Below are 19,689 nucleotides of genomic sequence, written 5' to 3'. Positions count from 1 at the left end.
ATTAAGAACCCAACATAGGAGTTCCTGTTGTGGCTCAGGTTAGGGTTAGGGTATCCATGAACTCGACTAGTATCCATGAGGATGTGGGTTCAATTCCCGCCTCACTCAGTGGGTTAAGTATCCGGCATTGCTGTGAGCTATGGTGCAGGTTGCAGACAAGGCTCGGACCCTGCATTGCTGTAGCTATAGCATAGGCCAGCAGCTGCAGCTCCAATTCGACCCCTAGTCTGGGAACCTCCATTTGCCACAGGTGCGGCCCTAAAAAAAATAAAGGCAAAAAAAAAAAAAAAAGAACCCAGCGTAGTGTCCATGAGGATGTGGATTCAATCCCTGGCCTCGCTCAGTGGGTTGTGGATCCAGCATTGCTGTGAGCTGCAGAGTAGGTCGCAGATGTGACTCAGATCCCAGGTTGCTGTGGCTATGCGTAGGCCGGCAACTATAGCTCCAATTCAGCCCCTATCCTGGGAACTTCCATATGCTGCAGGTGCAGCTTTAAAAAAAAAAAAGGGAATCTAAAAGATTATAATTCCACTTTGGTAAGGATAGCCCGTTAACACCTTGGTAAACTCTTCCATTTTTTCTTTTCTGTATAGATGTACATTTTCTCCAAATTAGATCCTGTTGTAAATATGCTTATCTCATTTACTAACATTTTGTGAATACCTTTCATCACTGTAGCCACATTTCTATAGCCTCATTTTTTAATAGCTTCAAAGTTTTCCATGTACAGATATATCATAAATTTTTCTAATCAAGCTGTTTCCAGCTTTTCATCATTAAGAAGAGCTTTAGGAGTTCCCCACTGTGGCACAGCAGAATCAGCAGCGTCTCTGGAGTGCTGGGATGCAGGTTCAATTCCCTACCTGGCACAGTGGGTTAAGGACCTGGTGTTGCTGCAGGTGTGGCTTAGGTCACAACTGTAGCTGGGATCTAATCCTGGGCCAGAAAACCCCATATGCTGCTGGGTGGCCAGTAAAGAAAAAGAAAAAAAAAGGGAAGAAGAGCTTTAGCAGAGTTTCCTTGTGCCACAAGTTAAGGATCCAGTGTTGTCATTGCAGTATCTCCGGTCAGTCCCTGGCCAGCAAACTTCCATATGCTGAGGGTACAGCCCAAAAAAAGGACAACTTTAGTGAACACCCTTGTAGCTGAATCTTTGTGTTAATTTCTAAAATCATACCTTTGGAGTACTTGTGAGAAGTGGAATTATCAGTGTAAATTATTGGAATAAAAGGCATGCACACTTTTAGGGCTTTTGCAGCATAGCATGATTTCAAAAGTCCCTGTCATCAGTTAAACTTGTTTTCAGTTAAGTAGGAGATAGGTTGGAGGGCATGGAATCGTAAACCCTTGCCTAAGCCATGGAAAACTAACATATCTCCATTCCTTCCCTTCTTCCTTTGCATAGGAAAACTTGAATCCCTTAGTAGTTCTGAATTTATTTAAAAGAATCCCAGCTGAAGATATCCCTCTACTCCTGATGAATCCAGAAGCTGGAAAGCCCTCTGATTTGATTCTCACGCGACTTTTAGTGCCCCCTTTGTGTATCAGACCCTCTGTCGTGAGTGATTTGAAGTCTGGCACCAATGAGGATGATCTGACGATGAAATTGACCGAAATCATTTTTCTAAACGATGTCATCAAAAAGGTCAGTGCTTCCCGTTAGCATTTCCAAGCCCAAGTTTGGGAGTCTGTCCACGCAGATCCCTCTGAGGGAGCAAGTCAGACTGACCAGGCTTGTTTCTGTTTATCCCCTGCCCATTCTAGCATCGGATATCAGGAGCTAAGACCCAGATGATCATGGAAGACTGGGATTTCCTGCAGCTGCAGTGTGCCCTCTACATTAACAGCGAGCTCTCAGGCATTCCCCTCAACATGGCGCCCAAGAAATGGACCAGAGGGTTCGTCCAGCGCCTGAAGGGAAAACAGGGTATGTTCCCAACCAGGTGTGCAGGAGACAGTCCCTGGCCTTTGTTTTGTCTTGGGGGGAATGTCTGTCCGCTTACCTACTTGGAGGTCACAGGCATTCCTTGGTCTTCCTGGTCATGTTGCCTCTAGCTAGTGCCTTGGAGGCCTATGATGTATTTTTCCTTATTTAGGTCGATTTAGAGGCAATCTCTCAGGAAAGAGAGTGGATTTTTCTGGCAGAACAGTCATCTCACCTGACCCCAACCTCCGAATTGATGAAGTAGCTGTTCCAGTCCACGTGGCCAAGATCCTAACTTTTCCTGAGAAGGTAAGTGCAATGAGCTACTCAATATTTTGTTTGAATTCAGTCTTTGATGTTACATTCTGAAATTGCTGGGAATTCCCATTGTAGCTTAGCAGGTTAAGAACCCGACATAGTGTCTATGAGGTTGTGGGTTTGATCCCTGGCCTCACTCAGTTGGTTAAGGCAGCTGTGGATCTAATTTAACCCCTAGTCTGGGAACTTCCATATGCCGTAGATGGGGCCCTAAAAAGAAAAAAAAAAAAAAATTTTGAGATTCCAAACATCAGGCAGTGGAAAATCCCCAATAACCCACCCAACCCACAGTTGGGTGTGTGTGTGTATGTTTATCTTTCCAATTTGTTTCATACAGACATCATCATGTATAATATCTGCAGCATATACAGCCACTCTTCACCTTTTATGTGTGTATACTCAGATCTGCATTAAACTTACAAGTCTGAAAATTTTTGTTTCCAAATAATGTCATCTTGGACATCTTTCTGTGTTCTTGCGTCACGTGTTAAAGTAACTAAACGATAAAAAAACACAACCACTTAGTTTTCTCAGATCGAAGTATTTTTAAAACGTTAGAATCACTGTGTCAGACTTTGAATGTTTTAAGGCTATAGATGCATGCCCGAAACGCCGTACCACTTTACATTGAATTCATACTCATCATGGGTGTAAAATGCGATTTACCGCATTTTTTTTTTTTTTAAACTGAGGTGTAGATAATTGAAAGGCCTGATAATAGGAGGATATTGATTGGCTTTGGCTTTGCCCTAGAGATTTGTAATTAGCCCAGACCACAGATGCTTCTGATAAAGCTTGTGTAAAGTGTCCTTGGTTGAGTTACTGATGATCCAGAGTTTCCCTCTCTGAGATGATGTCCCACAAGACTGCTGCCCAAGAGGCCACACGACATGGCAGTGCAGACCATAGCCTATGGTGCTGGTGTCACAGCTTTTAAACCTTAGGAGCCCATGGAAATCTTTGCAGATGGAACTGCCACTGTTTTTAGGATCACAGAATGTGCTGCAAGGTCCCTACAGATCAGTCCAACCCACTCATTTTACCACTGGGGAAACCAAAGGCCAGTAAAGACTTGGCCCCATCACCAGCAAGTGAGTGAGTGGCCTAGTTCAGACTTGAACCTGATGCCACTGTGTTGTTGACCTTACAATCAAGACCCTGGCAGCAGGGTGCCTGTGGGGTCTCCCTTTCTCCTAGAATCACACAGGAAAGCAGAAAGCGAGACCCAGTTCAGTATAGTGTGCCAGCTAATAGAAACCTCATAGTATCTCACTGTGTTTTGTATTGTGGTCCTGCAGGTGAACAAAGCAAACATCACCTTTTTGAGGAAACTGGTTCGGAATGGCCCTGAAGTTCACCCAGGAGCCAATTTCATTCAGCAGAGACACACACAGATGAAAAGGTAATGCTTTCCGACGTGGTCAAATGTAACTACCTTCTTGTGACCAAGTTCACTGTGGCCATACTCAGCCATAGAGTGTATCCAGAACAACTGTTGTGATATTTTGGCATGTGGAAAATATCATTAAAATTGCAATGAGCCTAGGTACATTGCTGTGCTGGCTCACTGAATGTAGGCACAATGTTCATTTATCCCGTAGTGTTTAAAGTTATTGGACCTAGGTAGACAAAATGCATTGGGATATGAAAGCAGATCATTTTCTGTGTCACCTGAGCACTCATGGGCTACCTCAGTACACTCATAACCCAGGAGGCACTCATTTTGTCAGTTCTGGCTTTTCAAAGCAAGATGAGCTGATCACCAGTGCCTTTTTATCTCATGAGATTAAAATATGGCAACAGGGCACTATAGTAGGAGAAGCTGGTTTATTACTCTATTTCTATAATTCCAAGACATGCTTTTATCATATTTTGACATTTCTAAAATTAAGATGTGGGGAGTTCCCGCCGTGGCGCAGTGGTTAACGAATCCAACTAGGAACCATGAGGTTGCGGGTTCGGTCCCTGCCCTTGCTCAGTGGGTTAACGATCCGGCGTTGCCGTGAGCTGTGGTGTAGGTTGCAGACACGGCTCGGATCCCGCGTCGCTGTGGCTCTGGCGTAGGCCGGAGACTACAGCTCCGATTTGACCCCTAGCCTGGGAACCTCCATATGCCATGGGAGCGGCCCAAGAAATAGCAAAAAAAAAATAATAATAAAATAAAATTAAGATGTAGGAGTTCCCACTGTGGCACAGTGGAAACGAATCCAACTAGTATCCATGAGAATGCAGGTTCGATCCCTGGCCTTGCCCAGTGAGTTAAGGATCTGGTGTTGCCATGAGCTGTGATATAAGTCACAGATGTGGCTTGGATCTAGTGTGGCTGTGGCTGGCAGCTGTAGCTCCAATTCGACCTCTAGCCCGGGAACTTCCATATGCTGCAGGTATGGCCCTAAAAAGCAAAAATAAAATTAAGATGTAAGATATATCTTATAATCATTTTGTTGTAGTTTAATCAGTGGTATGTGGAGGCACCTCAAATTCAGTGAAATGTGATCATTGTAGAGACTGAATCCTGATAAGAGGAAGAAACTTGCCAAAGAAACTTTGTTGTCACAGATGTGTCCGTTATTGTTTGTTAAGGTTTTTGAAATATGGAAATAGAGAAAAGATGGCTCAGGAGCTCAAATTCGGGGATATCGTGGAGAGACACCTTATAGATGGAGATGTGGTCTTGTTCAACCGACAGCCCTCACTGCACAAATTGAGCATTATGGCACATCTGGTGAGTATGAGATTGGATTTCATTTTACTTCTGCTGAGTGGAAATCTCTGTGTGCCATGCTAAATTCTGGACTTCTAAGTTTGAAATTGCTAGCAATCTCAGACTTTCATAACTTTTCTCATTTTTAATGAGTGAAACTCTTACTAAATTTCAAATTTTCCTTCAACATTTTTAGTATTTATAACATATCATTTACACAGCTGTAAAACACAAACTAATTGAAAATTAATTTGAAAGTGACCACCCTGATTTCACTTGCAGACAATATATATACACATTTTTGTGTGCGCAGATTTATGTCAAATAAATACAGCAGAAAATTGGCTTGATTTAACATAGCAAGAGTTCCTGTTGCAGCTCAGCAGTAACAAACCCAACTAGTTTCCATGAGAACGTGGGTTTGACCCCTGGCCTCACTCACTGGGTTAAGGATTTGGCATTGCCATGAGCTGTGATGTAGGTAGCAGTCACGGCTCAGATCCTGCATCGCTGTGGCCAGCAGCTGCAGCTCTGATTCGACCCCTCGCCTGAGAACCTCCGTGTGCCGGGGGCGTAGCTGTATAAAGCAAAAAATAAAATAAATAGCATATTAACTAAGTAACTAAAATGCTTGCTGGATTTCTCTTTGCAGTAGTCCTCCAACCAAGACCATTTAAGGTTATGGTTTAGGAGTTCCCGTCGTGGCGCAGCGGAAACAATCCGACTAGGAACCATGAGGTTGCAGGTTCAATCCCTGGCCTCACTTAGTGGGTTAAGGATCTGGCATTGCCGTGAGCTGTGGTGTAGTTTGCAGACGTGGCTCGGATCCAACGTTGCTGTGGCTGTGGTGTAGGCCAGCAGCTATAGCTCCAGTTAGACCCCTAGCATGGGAACCTCCATGTGCCATGGGTGTGGCCCTAAAAAAAAAAAAAAAAAAGAAAAAAAAAGGGCACAAAAAAAAGGCTATGGTTTAATATATTTTTCTGAGTGGTTTAGTTCTTGCAACAGCAGCAGTTCCCTTTTCTGGAGATTTAAAATGTAAACCAAACCATTAAAAAAAAAAAAAAAAGGACAACCTTCAGAATGGAGAATATAGGGAGTTCCCATTGTGGTTCAGCAGTTAACGAACCCAACTAGCATTCATGAGAAAGCGGGTTCAATCCCTGGCCCCACTCAGTGGGTTAAGGATCCAGAGTTGCCGCAAGCTGCAGCGTAGGTTGCTGACATGGCTCAGAGCAGCTCTGTTGTAGGCCAGTGGCTACAGCTCCGTTTGGATCTCCTAGCCTGGGAACCTCCATATGCCGAGAGTGCAACCCTAAAATGACAAAAAGACCCCAAAAAATGGAGAAAATAGTTACAAACAATGCAACTGACAAGGGCTTAATCTCCGAAATATAGAAACAACCCAATCGAAAAATGGGCAGAAGACCTAAGTAGACATTTCTCTAAAGACATATGGATGGGCCAGTAGGCACGTGAAAAAAATGCTCAACATCACCATTTATTAGAGAAATGCAAATCATATCTGCAGTGACATACCACCTCATATCAGTCAGAATGTCTGTCATTAACAAGTCAACAAATAACAAATGCTAGAGGGTGTGTGGAGAAAATTGAACCCTCCTACACTATTGATGGGAATGTAAATTGGTACAACCACTATGGAAAACAGTATGGAGGTTCCTCAGAAAACGAAATATAGGACTACCACTTGATCCAGCAGTCCCACTCCTGGGCATATATTTGGACAAAACTTTCATTCAAAAAGATACATGTACCTGTATGTTTGTTGTAGCACTATTCACAATAGCCAAGACATGGAAACAACCTAAACATTCATCAACAAATGAATGGACTAAGAAGATGTGGTACATACATACAATCAAATACCATAAAAATAGCCATAAAAAGAACAAAATTATCCCATCTGCAGCTACGAGGATGCAACTAGAGATTGTCATACTAAGTGAAGTAAGTCAGAAAGACAAAGACAAATACTGTATATCATTTCTGCGTGGAATCTAAGATATGAACAAATGAACCTATCTACAGAACATAAACAGACTCACAAATGTAGAGAACAAACTTGTGGTTGCCACGTGGGGGAAAGGTGGAGAATGGGATGGACTGGGAGTTTGGTTTTTGTGGATGTAAACGATTACATTTAAAATGGATAAGATCCCGGAGTTCCCGTCGTGGCACAGTGGTTAAAGAATCCGGACTAGGAACCATGAGGTTGCAGGTTCGATCCCTGGCCTTGCTCAGTGGGTTAAGGACCTAGCGTTGCCATGAACTGTGGTGTAGGTCACAGACGTGGCTCAGGTCCCGAGTTGCTGTGGCTGTGGCTCCAATTTGACTCCTAGCCTGGGAACCTCCATATGCCACGGGTACAGCCCTAAAAGGCAAAAAAAAAAAAAAAAAGAAAAGAAAAGAATAACATAAAAAAAAATAAAAAGGACATTAAAAAAAAAAAATCCATGAGCATTTGCAAGCAGTGTTTGAACAGTGTTTGAACTCCTAAGGATTCATGAATTTTCTAGATTCATTTTTTTCAGTAGTTTATGAAAACATTACATCAATCTCTGCTCAGTGGTGGAAATATCAAAGAAGCAGTTGATGATTATGGCGATTTAGAAAGCAAACAAAAGCCTTATCCCTTTCTGAAAACTTTTGCTTGGCTTTGGGGCATTATAACATGGAAATATTTTTGTTTGAAAATTTTCAAATATATACAAAAGTAGAAAGACGACTACGATGGATTCACATATTCCCATCCTCTATACTCATTGATTTTCAAGATGTTGCCACACTTGTTTTCTCTGCCACTTTTTTCTTTGATGAACCTAGATGACATTTTTTTTTCCATGTATATTCAGGTGCTTATGCAAGACACCCATAACTACAGTGCCATTGGTTTGCCTTACAAAATAAAGTCATTCCTTGTTATTGTCTAGTACTCTGTCCATAGTCAGATTTCCCCCAAACATCTCAAAATCTTTTTGCAACTAGCTTGTTCAGAGTGAGAGGCAGGGAGTTCCCATTGTGGCTCAGCAGGTTAAGAACCCAACTGGTATACATGAGGGTGCAGGTTTGATCCCTGGCCTCGCTCACTGGGTTCAGGATCCGTGTTGCTGCAAGCTGCAGTGTAGGTCACAGGTGAAGCTTGGATCTGGTGTTGCTGGGGCTGTGGTGTAGGCTGGCAGCTGCAGCTCCAACTCAACTTCTAGCATGGGGACTTCCATATGCTGTAGGTTTGATCCTAAAAAGAAAAAAAAGTGAGATGCAAAATCTGTACATTACATTTAGTTGATACATGTCTTAAGCCTCTATTGATATCGAATAGAATGGTCTCCCCCTCCTTTTTTTTTCTTTTTTTTTGCTTTTTAGGGCTGTATTCTCAGCATATGGAATCCAAGCCTCATCTCTGGTCTACCCCACAGCTCACAGTAATGCCAGATCCTTAACCCACTGAGGGAGGCCAGGGGTTGAACCCGCATCCTCGTGGATACTAGTCGGGTTTGTCATCGCTGAGCCACAACAGGAACTCCCCCCCCCTTTATTTTCAATGTCATTATTGAAAAAAACAGGTCCAGGTCATTTGTCCTAAAGAATTTCACATATTCTGTTTGCCTGTGTGTGGCCTTAAAGGTTCCTTCAAGTTTCATTTTATTCCTTTAGACTGGAAATTAGCTCTCAAAGCATGATTAGATTGAGGCTCAACTTTTTGACCAAAATAACTCATAGCTGGTGCTGACCACTTCCTCTTGCCTTATTTCAGGAAGCACACGTGGTCTGGCTGGCCCACTCTTAGGTATGCTGAGAAGGATAGGGATTCAGATGCTTAAGCCTGGTGCTTTCCTTGAGGGGTTCTTCATCAACCTTTTCTCTAATAGTCTCATCCACTTATGATCATTACCTGCATTATTTCATTGAAATTGCAAAGTGATGATGTTCTAATTTATCATTCCTTTCACATTTAACATCTGCCTTTTTTTTTTTTCTTTTTTTATGTCTTTGGCCACACCCATGGCATGTAGAAGTTCCCAGGCCAGGGATCAAACCCGAGCCACAGCAGCAACCCAAGCCACAGCAGTGACAATGTCAGATCCGTACCCTACTAATCCAAAGGAGAACTCCCATTACCTTCCATTTTTATAATGAATGAATTTTTCCATTGTTAATTAGGGCTATTTACTTACCCAAAATAGCATTTAGGAAAGGCAGCGTAAATGTCTAATACCTTTTCCTTTTTTGTCAATTTAGGTAATAAAAAGTTGGTGCTCAGTTTTATCCAACTAGGTTGGTTTGGGGTTTTTTTTTGGGTTTTTTGCTATCCTTTTTTTCTATTGGCTACACCCATGACATGCAGAAGTTCTTGGGGCCAGGGATTGAACCTGTACCATAGCAGCAACAACACCAGATCCTTAACCCACTGAGCCACCAGGAAGCCCAAGTCAGTGTGTTTTAATCAACTTCTGCCATTAATCTTTTGATAGCAAACTGTGACATCATTGGGCAGTGGGACCCCTTTCTTATGGCTTCTGTGTTGGTTATTTGTCTTATAGTATTAAAGTAAATTCAAAAAATGAAAGAAAAAAAATAATAAAGTAAATTCACTGGGTTGTTTTGATCTAATAAAGCTACTTATGTGAGTCCACAAGTGACATGTTACTTGCCGGAACATACTAGAATTTTAATCCTTTAATCTAAAGTGTCCACTTCTCCAGAAAGCCATTTTTTTCTATGTTGAAACTAAGAAACTTTTGGACAAATGACTTAAGTCCTTCTCTTGTTTCATTTGGTTTTGTATTCCACAGGCCAGGGTCAAGCCCCACCGGACCTTCAGATTTAATGAGTGTGTCTGTACACCATACAATGCGGATTTTGATGGTGATGAAATGAACCTTCATCTTCCTCAAACAGAAGAAGCTAAAGCAGAAGCCCTTGTTCTGATGGGGGTATGTAGGGTGGTGCAGCCCAGCTTCTGAGTAAAACCTCCTTAAAAGGAAGGGGAGGAAAGTGTGTCCTGTTTGAAAACACCATGTTATATAGGGAGTTAGTTTCTCCGATAGGTGCGGAGTTGAGTGGAGTGGGTATCTCCTGACCTGCACTGTAGGTTCCCAGAAGAAAGTATACACATGAGCACCAGTTAAGAAAAGGTAAGACAGGGGTGTAGCAGAAACTTGACTGTTGGGTATCATGCTCATTTACAGCTAAGTTTTAAAAAAGATTCGAGGAGTTCTTGTGGCCCAGTACTGACTAGTAGCCATGGGAATGCCGGTTCGATCTCTGGCCCCGCTCAGTGGGTTAAGGATCCAGTGTTGCCATGAGCTGTAGTGTAGGTCACAGACACAGCTCAGATCCCACATTGTTTGGCTATCGTGTAGGCTGGCAGCTACAGCTCCAATTTGACCCCTAGCCTGACAACTTCATATGCCTTGGGTATGGCCCTAAAAAGATCCAAAAAAAGAGAGAGATTTGAGCAAATGCACTTTGATGCACAGACACTTCTTTAAATTGGTTGATTATACACTAAACAAGTAAGCATCCATTTTTGCCAATATAGGCACTTGTTACATTTTAACTAAATCTTGTTAGACTTAATATCTTTTTTTCTTTTTAGGGCCGCAGGTGCAGCATATGGAAGTTCCCAGGCTAGGCGTCAAATCAGAGCTATAGCTACCAGCCTACATCTCGGCAACAGCCAGCAACTCGGGATCCAAGCCACCTCTACGACCCACACCACAGCTCATGGCAATGATGGATCCCCGGCCCACTGATCAAGAAATCAGATCCACATCTTCATGGATACTAGTCGAATTCGTTTCCACTGAGCCATGACAGGAACTCCAGAACTTAATATCTTAACCGAGAGAAACGTGATAGATCTGCCATCCTCATGGGGAGTGTGGAATTGATTAACCTCAGAGATAGCACAGTGCTACTCATAATTCATAAAAGTAAATTTTCTTTGGAGGAGAGCACTTATTAATAACAATGATGTCACTATTGAAGTTGAATCAGTAAATAAAAATCTCCCAACAAAAAAAGCAGTAATGTCTTACATCCATTGTAAGAACCCAAAACAACTTCACTCATTATTTGAGTGTTGGTAGGAACCTCTGAGGTCAATCTTGCTGGTTTTTTCTATCCCCTGGCAGATGAAGAGACTGGAAGTTAGTGACAAAGCTGGAGTTAAGGACCCCAGCTTAGTTCTCAGTCTCATCTTCCTGCTGCTCTTCATTTATTTATTTATTTTTGGGTTTTTTGGTGTTTTTTTTTTTTTTTTTTTTTTTTGCCATTTCTTGAGCCGCTCCCGCGGCATATGGAGGTTCCCAGGCTGGGGGTTGAATCAGAGCTGTAGCCGCCAGCCTACAGCAGAGCCACAGCAACACGGGATCCGAGCCGCATCTGCAACCTACACCATAGCTCACGGCAATGCCGGATCCTTAACCCACTGAGCAAGGCCAAGGATTGAACCCTAAAACCTCATCATTCATAATCGGATTTGTTAACCACTGAGCCATGATGGGAACTCCTCTTCATTTATTCATAACCATTCAGTCCTGTGGTGCAGATCTTTGGGGCTGCGTCATGCATCCAGGGGTGGCTAAGGGTGGCTAATGTATTGTGTTTCTTTTTCCTTCAGACTAAAGCAAATCTTGTAACTCCAAGGAATGGAGAACCACTAATTGCTGCTATTCAAGATTTTCTGACAGGTGGGTTTGTGGAATTTACTTGAAAGAAGACTGTGGAACAGGAGGATTCTCATTCAGAGTGATTCACGGAACCACTTCAAAAGCCATTTAATTCTGTTTGTTTACTAAGTGCGATTGTGAACCTACATGAGATATTTTGTACTGGTTGATTGTCCATTGAACCAAGTGTTTAGTGAGCTCCTGCCATAGCTGAGACATTTTTCTAAGTGCTGGAGACATGGCAGTGAGTAAAACAGAGTCCCTTTCCTTGTGGAGCTGAGATTCTAGTTGGAAGAGAGAGCCAAGCAACAGCCACTGTGTTTTACCTCACTCTTTTAGTGATAGTCCGTGTTTATTTTAAAGTCAAAGACTTGTGATTTTTCTCACAATTTTTCCCTTTTCTTTGTTCTGTGTTACTTAACATCCTCAGGTGCCTACCTCCTCACTCTTAAGGACACTTTCTTTGACCGAGCCAAGGCTTGTCAAATCATTGCTTCAATATTGGTGGGCAAAGATGAGAAAATCAAAGTTCGCCTGCCGCCACCTACAATACTAAAGGTTTGTGCAGGAGCCGTGTGTGTGCACACAGGGATGTGTGTGTGTAACTGGGTGGGTGTACCGGTGGCCTTCGCGTACACACACTGGTGCTGGGTTGGCGTGGGATTGCCGTACCATCTGGTCTTGAGACCAGGCTCAGCCAGCTGATGCTCTGACTTCCTTTCCTCCTTCAGCCCGTCACCCTGTGGACAGGAAAGCAGGTGTTCAGCGTCATCCTCAGACCCAGCTATGACAATCCAGTGAGGGCCAACCTCCGAACCAAGGGCAAGCAGTACTGTGGCAAAGGAGAGGATCTCTGTGTCAACGATTCCTGTGAGTTAAGCACCAGGGTGGGGCCCTGGGGTCAGGAAGGCAAATGGCCAATAATTGCCGTCGCTTAGCCAGCAAACCCCGTATGTCTAAGGCCTTAGGCCCAAAGTTTCCCTGAAGGTTCTTCAGGGAAATGCAGCTGGTGTTTCGCTAAAATGTAGAGATCATGCAGACATATTTTCAACCCAGTGATTAGAACATTCGTCTCCAAATGTGTTTTGTCTTAAGTGACTTGTTGCTATGCAAATTCTTTTATTCTACCTTTTTTGTTGTTTTTTGCCATGCAAGGATCTCATTATTTAAGGCATGTAATTTATTATTTTATGTCCAAAAATGTGTTCATTGTCTAAAAATATGACTAAATAGAAAAAAAACTATTTTTTTTTTTACTTTCCTCACCTGCTCAGTGGACATTTTGATAACATGAAGATCAGTGAGAAGATTTAAATGTAACCCATCTGAGCCACCTAGACTGATTGAACCCACAGTGTGGTCCACGGGCCGATTCCATGCAGGCAGCATTTAATTTCTGGATCCCAGGCTGCTAACAGGCATTTCCCCATCAGGCTGTTTTGAGTAGCACTGATTTGTTTTGTTTGTTTGTTTGTTTTATCTTTTGTCCTTTTAGTGCTGCATCAGTGGCATATGGTGGTTCCCAGGCCTAGGGGTCTAATCGGAGCTGTTGATGCCAGCCTACGCCAGAGCCACAGCAATGCCAGATCTGAGCCATGTCTGCGACCTACACCACAGCTCATGGTAAGGCCAGGGATCAAACCCACAACCTCATTCCTAGTCAGATTCACTTCTGCTGCACCACGACGACGGGAACTCCTGAGAAGGACTGATTTGGAATGAGCTTTGCTAGCAAGGCCTTGAGACAAGAAGTTGATCTGCAGGACTCTGTACTAAAGAGATTCTAAACCGTAGCATCTCTCTGAAGGTTAAGGTTTTTCTGCTTTCTCATGATGGAGAAACAATTTTGAAGAACACTGATTTTTTTTTTTTTTTTTCTTTCAGGTTTATGACCATTCTTTTGAAAATATACTCTCCAGTCTTTAAGATATCTTGGCTTATTTTATTTTGTTTTATTTTATTTTTTATTTTATTTTTAAGGCCACACCTGTGGCATGTATAAGTTCCCAGGCTAGGGATCAAATTGGAGCTGCTGCTACAGTCTTCACTGCAGCCATGGCAGCGCCGGATCCAAGCCGCACCTGCAGCTTATGCCATAGCTTGTGGCAATGCCAGATCCTTAACCCACTGAGTGGGGCCAGGAATCAAACCCACTGTGTTGCGTTCTTAACCCACTGAGTCACAACAGGAACTCCCTTAGCTTCTTATTTTAGTTCGTGTTTTCTTTCTTTGAGATAGCAATTTCATTTTATTGTTGTTTAGGCTATTCATGGTGATGCCATGGTTAGTCTTCAATTTCTTAGGTGAAAAACAAAGTGTTTTATAAACCGCACTTTGTTGTACATGATTGAATTGATGCTCCAAATGTCCCCATGACATAAGATGACAAGTGCTTGATACTGTCATCCACAGTTCTCTTAAAAGAACAGTGAGGGTCATGTCCTAGTACGTTTTGGAGTCAGGGCTATAGAGTAACTAGACTTTTCATGCTTTTCAAAAGTTACCTAGATTTCTTTTTTCCCCTCAAAATCATTTTTTTAAGAGAATTTTTTGTTCTGTTTTAACTTTTAATACAGGAACACATTTTCTCAATGGCCTCAAATTCATTTTGAAATGAGGCAGAGTAATAAATAAGTAATTGTTTGTAAAAATGCATAATCATTATTTCCTTCCAGACGTCACTATCCAGAACAGCGAGTTGATGAGTGGCAGCATGGACAAAGGCACCCTGGGATCAGGATCCAAGAACAATATTTTTTACATTTTGCTGCGAGACTGGGGGCAGAATGAAGCTGCCGATGCAATGTCACGGCTTGCCAGGCTGGCTCCTGTCTACCTCTGTAAGTACCTCAGCATCCTTGTTTTATCACTGCAAGTTGGTGGTATTTTAGGGGTTTTTTGCACTGTTGTTTCATCCCTCTACCCCACATACATGTACACACAAGGAGAAGGATACTTATTCCAGACTAAATCATGTATGATTTTCTTAATGAGATTAGCTCCATAGTATCTAGTTTGGCTGCAGATTTGAATTTGCTTTTCAGTTCTCTTCAAGGCTACAGTAGCTCTCTAATGCCAATCAGTGTCTTCTGTGTTCTGCTTTCAAAGTACCAGTGCAGGACTATCACCCTCTGGGCTTCCACGATTCAGCCCTACGGGGTTATTCAGTATTCCCCTACTATATCTGCCCTGTTCTGTCTCATTTGTTTGTTTATGCTTTGAGCATACCATGGGTCAGGGGATTTTGTTTGTTAGTTTTTTGCTTTTTAGGTCCACACCTGCAGCATATAGAATTTCCTAGACTAGGGGTCGAATTGGAGCTACAACTGTTGCCATAGCCACAGCCACAACAACACAGGATCCAAGCCATGTCTGCAACCTACACCACAGCTCACAGCAATGCCAGATCCCCAACCCACTTAGTAAGGCCAGGGACCAAACCTGCATACTCATGGATACTAGTCAGATTCAGTTCCACTATACCACAACGGGAACTCCCAGTCAGGGGATTTTTTTTTTGCACACCCCAGAACATCTTTAGTCTACTCTTATACTTGACCCTTCACTGGGTGTAGAATTCTAGTCTGCAAATTATTTTCCCTGAGAACTTTGAAAGTGTTGCTCTATTGTCTTCTAGCTTTCAGGATTGCTGTATTTTTATTCCCAGTGTTTTCTATTTGAATTGTCTTTTGGGAGTTCTCATCGTGGCTCAGTGGTTAATGAATTCGACTAGGAACCAGGAGGTTGCAGGTTCGATCCCTGGCCTTGCTCAGTGGGTTAAGGATCTGGCATTTCCATGAGCTGTGGTGTAGGTTACAGACGTGGCTCGGATCCCGCGTTGCTGTGGCTGTGGCATAGGCCAGCAGCTACAACTCCTATTGGACCCCTAGCCTGAGAACTTCCATATGCCATGGGTGCGGCCCTAGAAAAGCCAAAAAAAAAAAAGAATTGTCTTTTTTTTTTTTTTCATATAATGATTTTTATTTTTTCATTATAATGGTTTACAGTGTTCTGTTAGTTTTCTGCTGTACAGCAAGGTGACCCAGTCACTCATATATATATACATTCTTTTTCTCATATTATCATGTTCCATCATAAGTGACTAGATATAGTTCCCAGTGCTATACAGCAGGATCTCATTGCTTATCTATTCCACAGGCAATAGTTTTCATCTATTAACCCCAGACTCCCAGTCCATCCCACTCCCTCCCCAACCCCTTGGTAACCACAAGTCTGTTCTCCAAGTCCATGAGTTTCTTTTCTATGCAAAGGTTTATTTGTGGTGTATGTTTATTAGATTCCAGATATAAGTGATATCATATGGTATTTGTCTTTCTCTTTCTGATTTACTTCACTTAGTATAAGAGTCTCTAGTTTCATCCATGTTGCTGCAAATGGCATTATTTTGTTCTTTTTTATGGCTGAGTGGTATTCCATTGTATATACATACTACATCTTCTTAATCCATTCTTCTGTCAAAAGACATTTGGGTTGTTTCTATGTCTTGGCTATTATGAATAGTGCTGCAATGAACATACAGGTGCATGTGTCTTTTTCAAGGAAAGTTTTGTCCAAATAAATGCCTAAATACATATAGTTCTGTATTTGATTTTCTGAGGTACCTCCATACTGTTTTCCATAGTGGTTGTACCAATTTACATTCCTACCAACAGTGTAGGAGGGTTCCCTTTTCTCCATTCCCTCTCTAACATTTATTTGTGGACTTATTAATGATGGCCATTCTGACTGGTGTGAGGTTGTATCTCACAGCAGTTTTGTGAATTGTCTTTTTAGTCTGAAAGGTTTGAGAATCATGTTTCTGATGTTCTGAAAGGTCACAATGACACATGCTTGGTATGGGTCTCTTATCATTCATTGTGCTGAGCATTCCATAAGCTCTCTTAGTCTGCAACATATGTCTTTCAGTAATGGAAATTTTCATGTACTCTTTTTCTGTTCATTTTCTCTCCTTTCATTTTTCTGTTCTTTCTTTTTGGCATTTCTGTTAATTGCCTAGTAGAGTTCTTGGGTTGATTCTCTGATTTTCTTTTCCCTGTTCATTTCTTTGCTTCTGGATTCAGTTTTCTCTTAAGACTCATATTGATTTTTGAAATTTTTTTCATGTCATATATTTAATTCCAACCATTGTTCTTATCAGCAGATAGTTCTTTCTTTCTTAACTTTTTTCTTTCTTTCTTTCTTTCTTTTCTTTTTATGGCTGCTCTTGCAGCATATGGAAGTTCCCAGGCCAAGGGTTGAATCAGAACTGCGGTTGAGGCCTAAACCACAGCCACAGCAATGCTGGATCTGAGCCACATCTACAACCTCTGTCACAGCTTGTGGCAATGCCAGATCTTTAACCCACTGAGTGAGGCCAGAGATCGAACCCACATCCTCACAGACACTATGTCGGGTTCTTAACCTGCTGAGCCACAGTGGGAACTCCAGGGCTCCTATTCTTTTTTTTTTTTTTTTTTTGGTCTTTTTGCCTTTTCTTGGGCCGATCCCGCGGCATATGGAGGTTCCCAGGCTAGGGGTCAAATCGGAGCTGTAGCTGACAACCTACGCCAGAGCCACAACAACGCAGGATCCAAGCCGCGTCTGTGACCTACACCACAGCTCACGGCAACGCCAGATCCTTAACCCACTGAGCAAGGCCAGGGATCGAACCCGCAACGTTATGGTTCCTAGTCAGATTCGTTAACCACTGCGCCACGACGGGAACTCCCCAGGGCTCCTATTCTTGATCCACACACACACCTTCCTTAAAACTCTGAGAGAATGCTACTCAGTTTTGTTTGCTCACCGAATTTTCTCTTCTAGTTTCTTTTCTCTGTGCGTTTGTTGTCTTCTGTCTTTCATGGTAAAGACTTTTCTCAAATATATCCGGTGGTTCTGGGCTGTCATTCATATTATAGAAGTGAGCCACTAAGGCACTGACTGGAAATGGAGCTTGTTGGTCAATGGACGTCTCAGTTCCTTGACTGAGCTGGAAGCCAGCTCTTTTATTGAGGAACTATCAAATCCCTACTAACAATGTTTTCTCTAGGAAGACTTGATTTCTCCAGAGACATGTCTTCTAATTACTCTCCAAGAGCAGAGACCTGGCTGCATGCTTCTGGGAGAAGGACCCAGAATGGGGCTAAGGGATCTCAGCCATGGAGTCTGCCCAATTTTCAGTCATCTCCACCTGTCTGCACCTAGTACCCCCTCAAAATCCTGAGGCTCTCTACTTCCATTTTTTTGGGAAAGTAAACTCTGGTCTCCCACAGTGGTGAGGGCCTGGAACCTGTTTCTTACACAGGTGGACCTTGGAGACATTGCTCGTTCGGTTCCAGACACTACAATAAAGCGGGTCTCACAATCAAGCACGTTTCCCAGAGCATATAAAAGTTATGTGTACACTGTAATCTACTAAGTGTGCAATAGTGCTATGTTTTAAAAAACAATGTACATACCTTTTTTTTTTTTGTCTTTTTCTAGGGCCTCATCCACAGCATGTGGAGGTTCCCAGGCTAGGGGTCTCATTACAGCTGTAGCCACCAGCCTACACCACAGCCACAGCAACGCCAGATCCAAGCTGCATCTGCAACCTGCACCACAGCTCACGGAAGTGCTGGATCCTTAACCCACTGAGCAAGGCCAGGGATTGAACCTGCAACCTCTTGGTTCCTAGTCAGATTCGTTAACCACTGAGCCACGACGGGAATTCCTTAAACATTTTCATTATTACTGTATTTGTTAGGGGGATCTGTGACTAGGAATCTTTTAATGTTACTACTACTACTCACTGAAGGGTCAGATGATTAGCATTCTGATTAGACCCCTTGCCTAGAAACCTCCATATGCTGCTGGAACGGCCCTAGAAAAGGCCAAAACAAAAAAAAAGATAAAAAGAAGGTGTTTGAAATATTGTGAGAATTGCCAAAATTTAACACAAAAGACACAAAATGAGTAAATGCTATTGGAAAAATGGTGCTTATAGACTTAGTCAATGCTGGGTTGCCACAAACCTTCAATTAAAAAAAAAAAAAACTGCAGTATCTGTGAAGCACAATAAAGCAAGGTATGCCAGTTCAAACTTTCCACAGGTTTCTCTGTTTCCAGCACATACATTATTTCCAGCAGAATCTGATGGTTTTGTTTCTGAAATTTTCCAGATTCATTGGTCCTCCTTTCTGCAATCCCATCCCCACCCTACTGAGCCAGTCATCTCTCATCTGTCCACTTGCTACAGAGTTTGGAGTTGGGATTATTGTATAGTTCCATCAAAGCTGGAGTTCATGTTTGTTTCTTTTTCTCTGTGTTTCGGAATGACCTCTGAAAAGAGAATTGGGGCAGAGAGCTCTCTGCGATGCTAAGAACCAGCCATCAAATGGCTAAGCTTCCATAGCTGGTTTTCTCAGGCTCTCTTTAGTATTTAGTGGTCTGCTTTATAGTGTAGTTAGTTGACATTACTGTGCTCCCTGCCAGGTTGTGAGATCTCTGAAAGGAGTTAGTGAGATTTCATCCTTTTTGTTTAACTGCCTAGGGACAGATCCAGGAGGTTTTTGTTTAGTTGGATTGTGACAGATTTTCTGAAGGTATACGTGGAGTACATTGACTAACCATGCTGCCTCTTCTCCAGCTAACCGTGGGTTCTCTATTGGGATTGGTGATGTCACACCTGGCCAAGGACTGCTGAAGGCCAAGTACGAGTTGCTGAACGCTGGCTACAGAAAATGTGATGAGTACATTGAGGCCTTGAACACAGGCAAGCTGCAGCAGCAGCCCGGCTGCACTGCAGAGGAAACCCTGGAGGTAAGTCTGGCTTTTTGGGTCAGTTTAGCCATTTCATCACTAGGTGGCGCTGTAGGCTGTGAAGAAAAGGTAGCAGAGGGCAGTGAGAAGGAAAGGCAGTGGCTTTAGCATGTCTTGGTCCTGAGTCTTGGTCCCATACTGCTTGTGTGTGTTCTCATTTGTCTATTGAGGGGAGGGCCTTCCTTCAGATCTGTTACATCCCTTGCAGCTTTCACATTCTCAGTGATGAAAATACAACCATCTGT

At 42.6% G+C, this 19,689-nt stretch overlaps 1 protein-coding gene across 2 annotated transcripts in view; it reads left to right on the top strand.

The window, feature by feature from the left end:
- Window positions 1-19,689, top strand: part of POLR3A (RNA polymerase III subunit A) — a 61,598-nt gene that overhangs the window by 11,648 nt on the left and 30,261 nt on the right. For both annotated transcript variants that reach the window (XM_001929360.6, XM_013983365.2), the window contains exons 6-16: window positions 1,406-1,645; window positions 1,765-1,927; window positions 2,097-2,233; window positions 3,541-3,644; window positions 4,826-4,967; window positions 9,764-9,904; window positions 11,596-11,665; window positions 12,075-12,202; window positions 12,376-12,514; window positions 14,320-14,484; window positions 19,272-19,444. In XM_001929360.6, the coding sequence (XP_001929395.1) occupies window positions 1,406-1,645; window positions 1,765-1,927; window positions 2,097-2,233; window positions 3,541-3,644; window positions 4,826-4,967; window positions 9,764-9,904; window positions 11,596-11,665; window positions 12,075-12,202; window positions 12,376-12,514; window positions 14,320-14,484; window positions 19,272-19,444 (1,602 nt within the window). The remainder of the gene's footprint in view (window positions 1-1,405; window positions 1,646-1,764; window positions 1,928-2,096; window positions 2,234-3,540; window positions 3,645-4,825; window positions 4,968-9,763; window positions 9,905-11,595; window positions 11,666-12,074; window positions 12,203-12,375; window positions 12,515-14,319; window positions 14,485-19,271; window positions 19,445-19,689) is intronic.

The sequence above is a fragment of the Sus scrofa genome, chromosome 14 (genome assembly GCF_000003025.6).
Source record: "Sus scrofa isolate TJ Tabasco breed Duroc chromosome 14, Sscrofa11.1, whole genome shotgun sequence".
Lineage (NCBI taxonomy): Eukaryota > Metazoa > Chordata > Mammalia > Artiodactyla > Suidae > Sus > Sus scrofa.
Note: the sequence above shows the minus strand (reverse complement) of the source record. Positions and strands in the feature narration are given on the sequence as shown.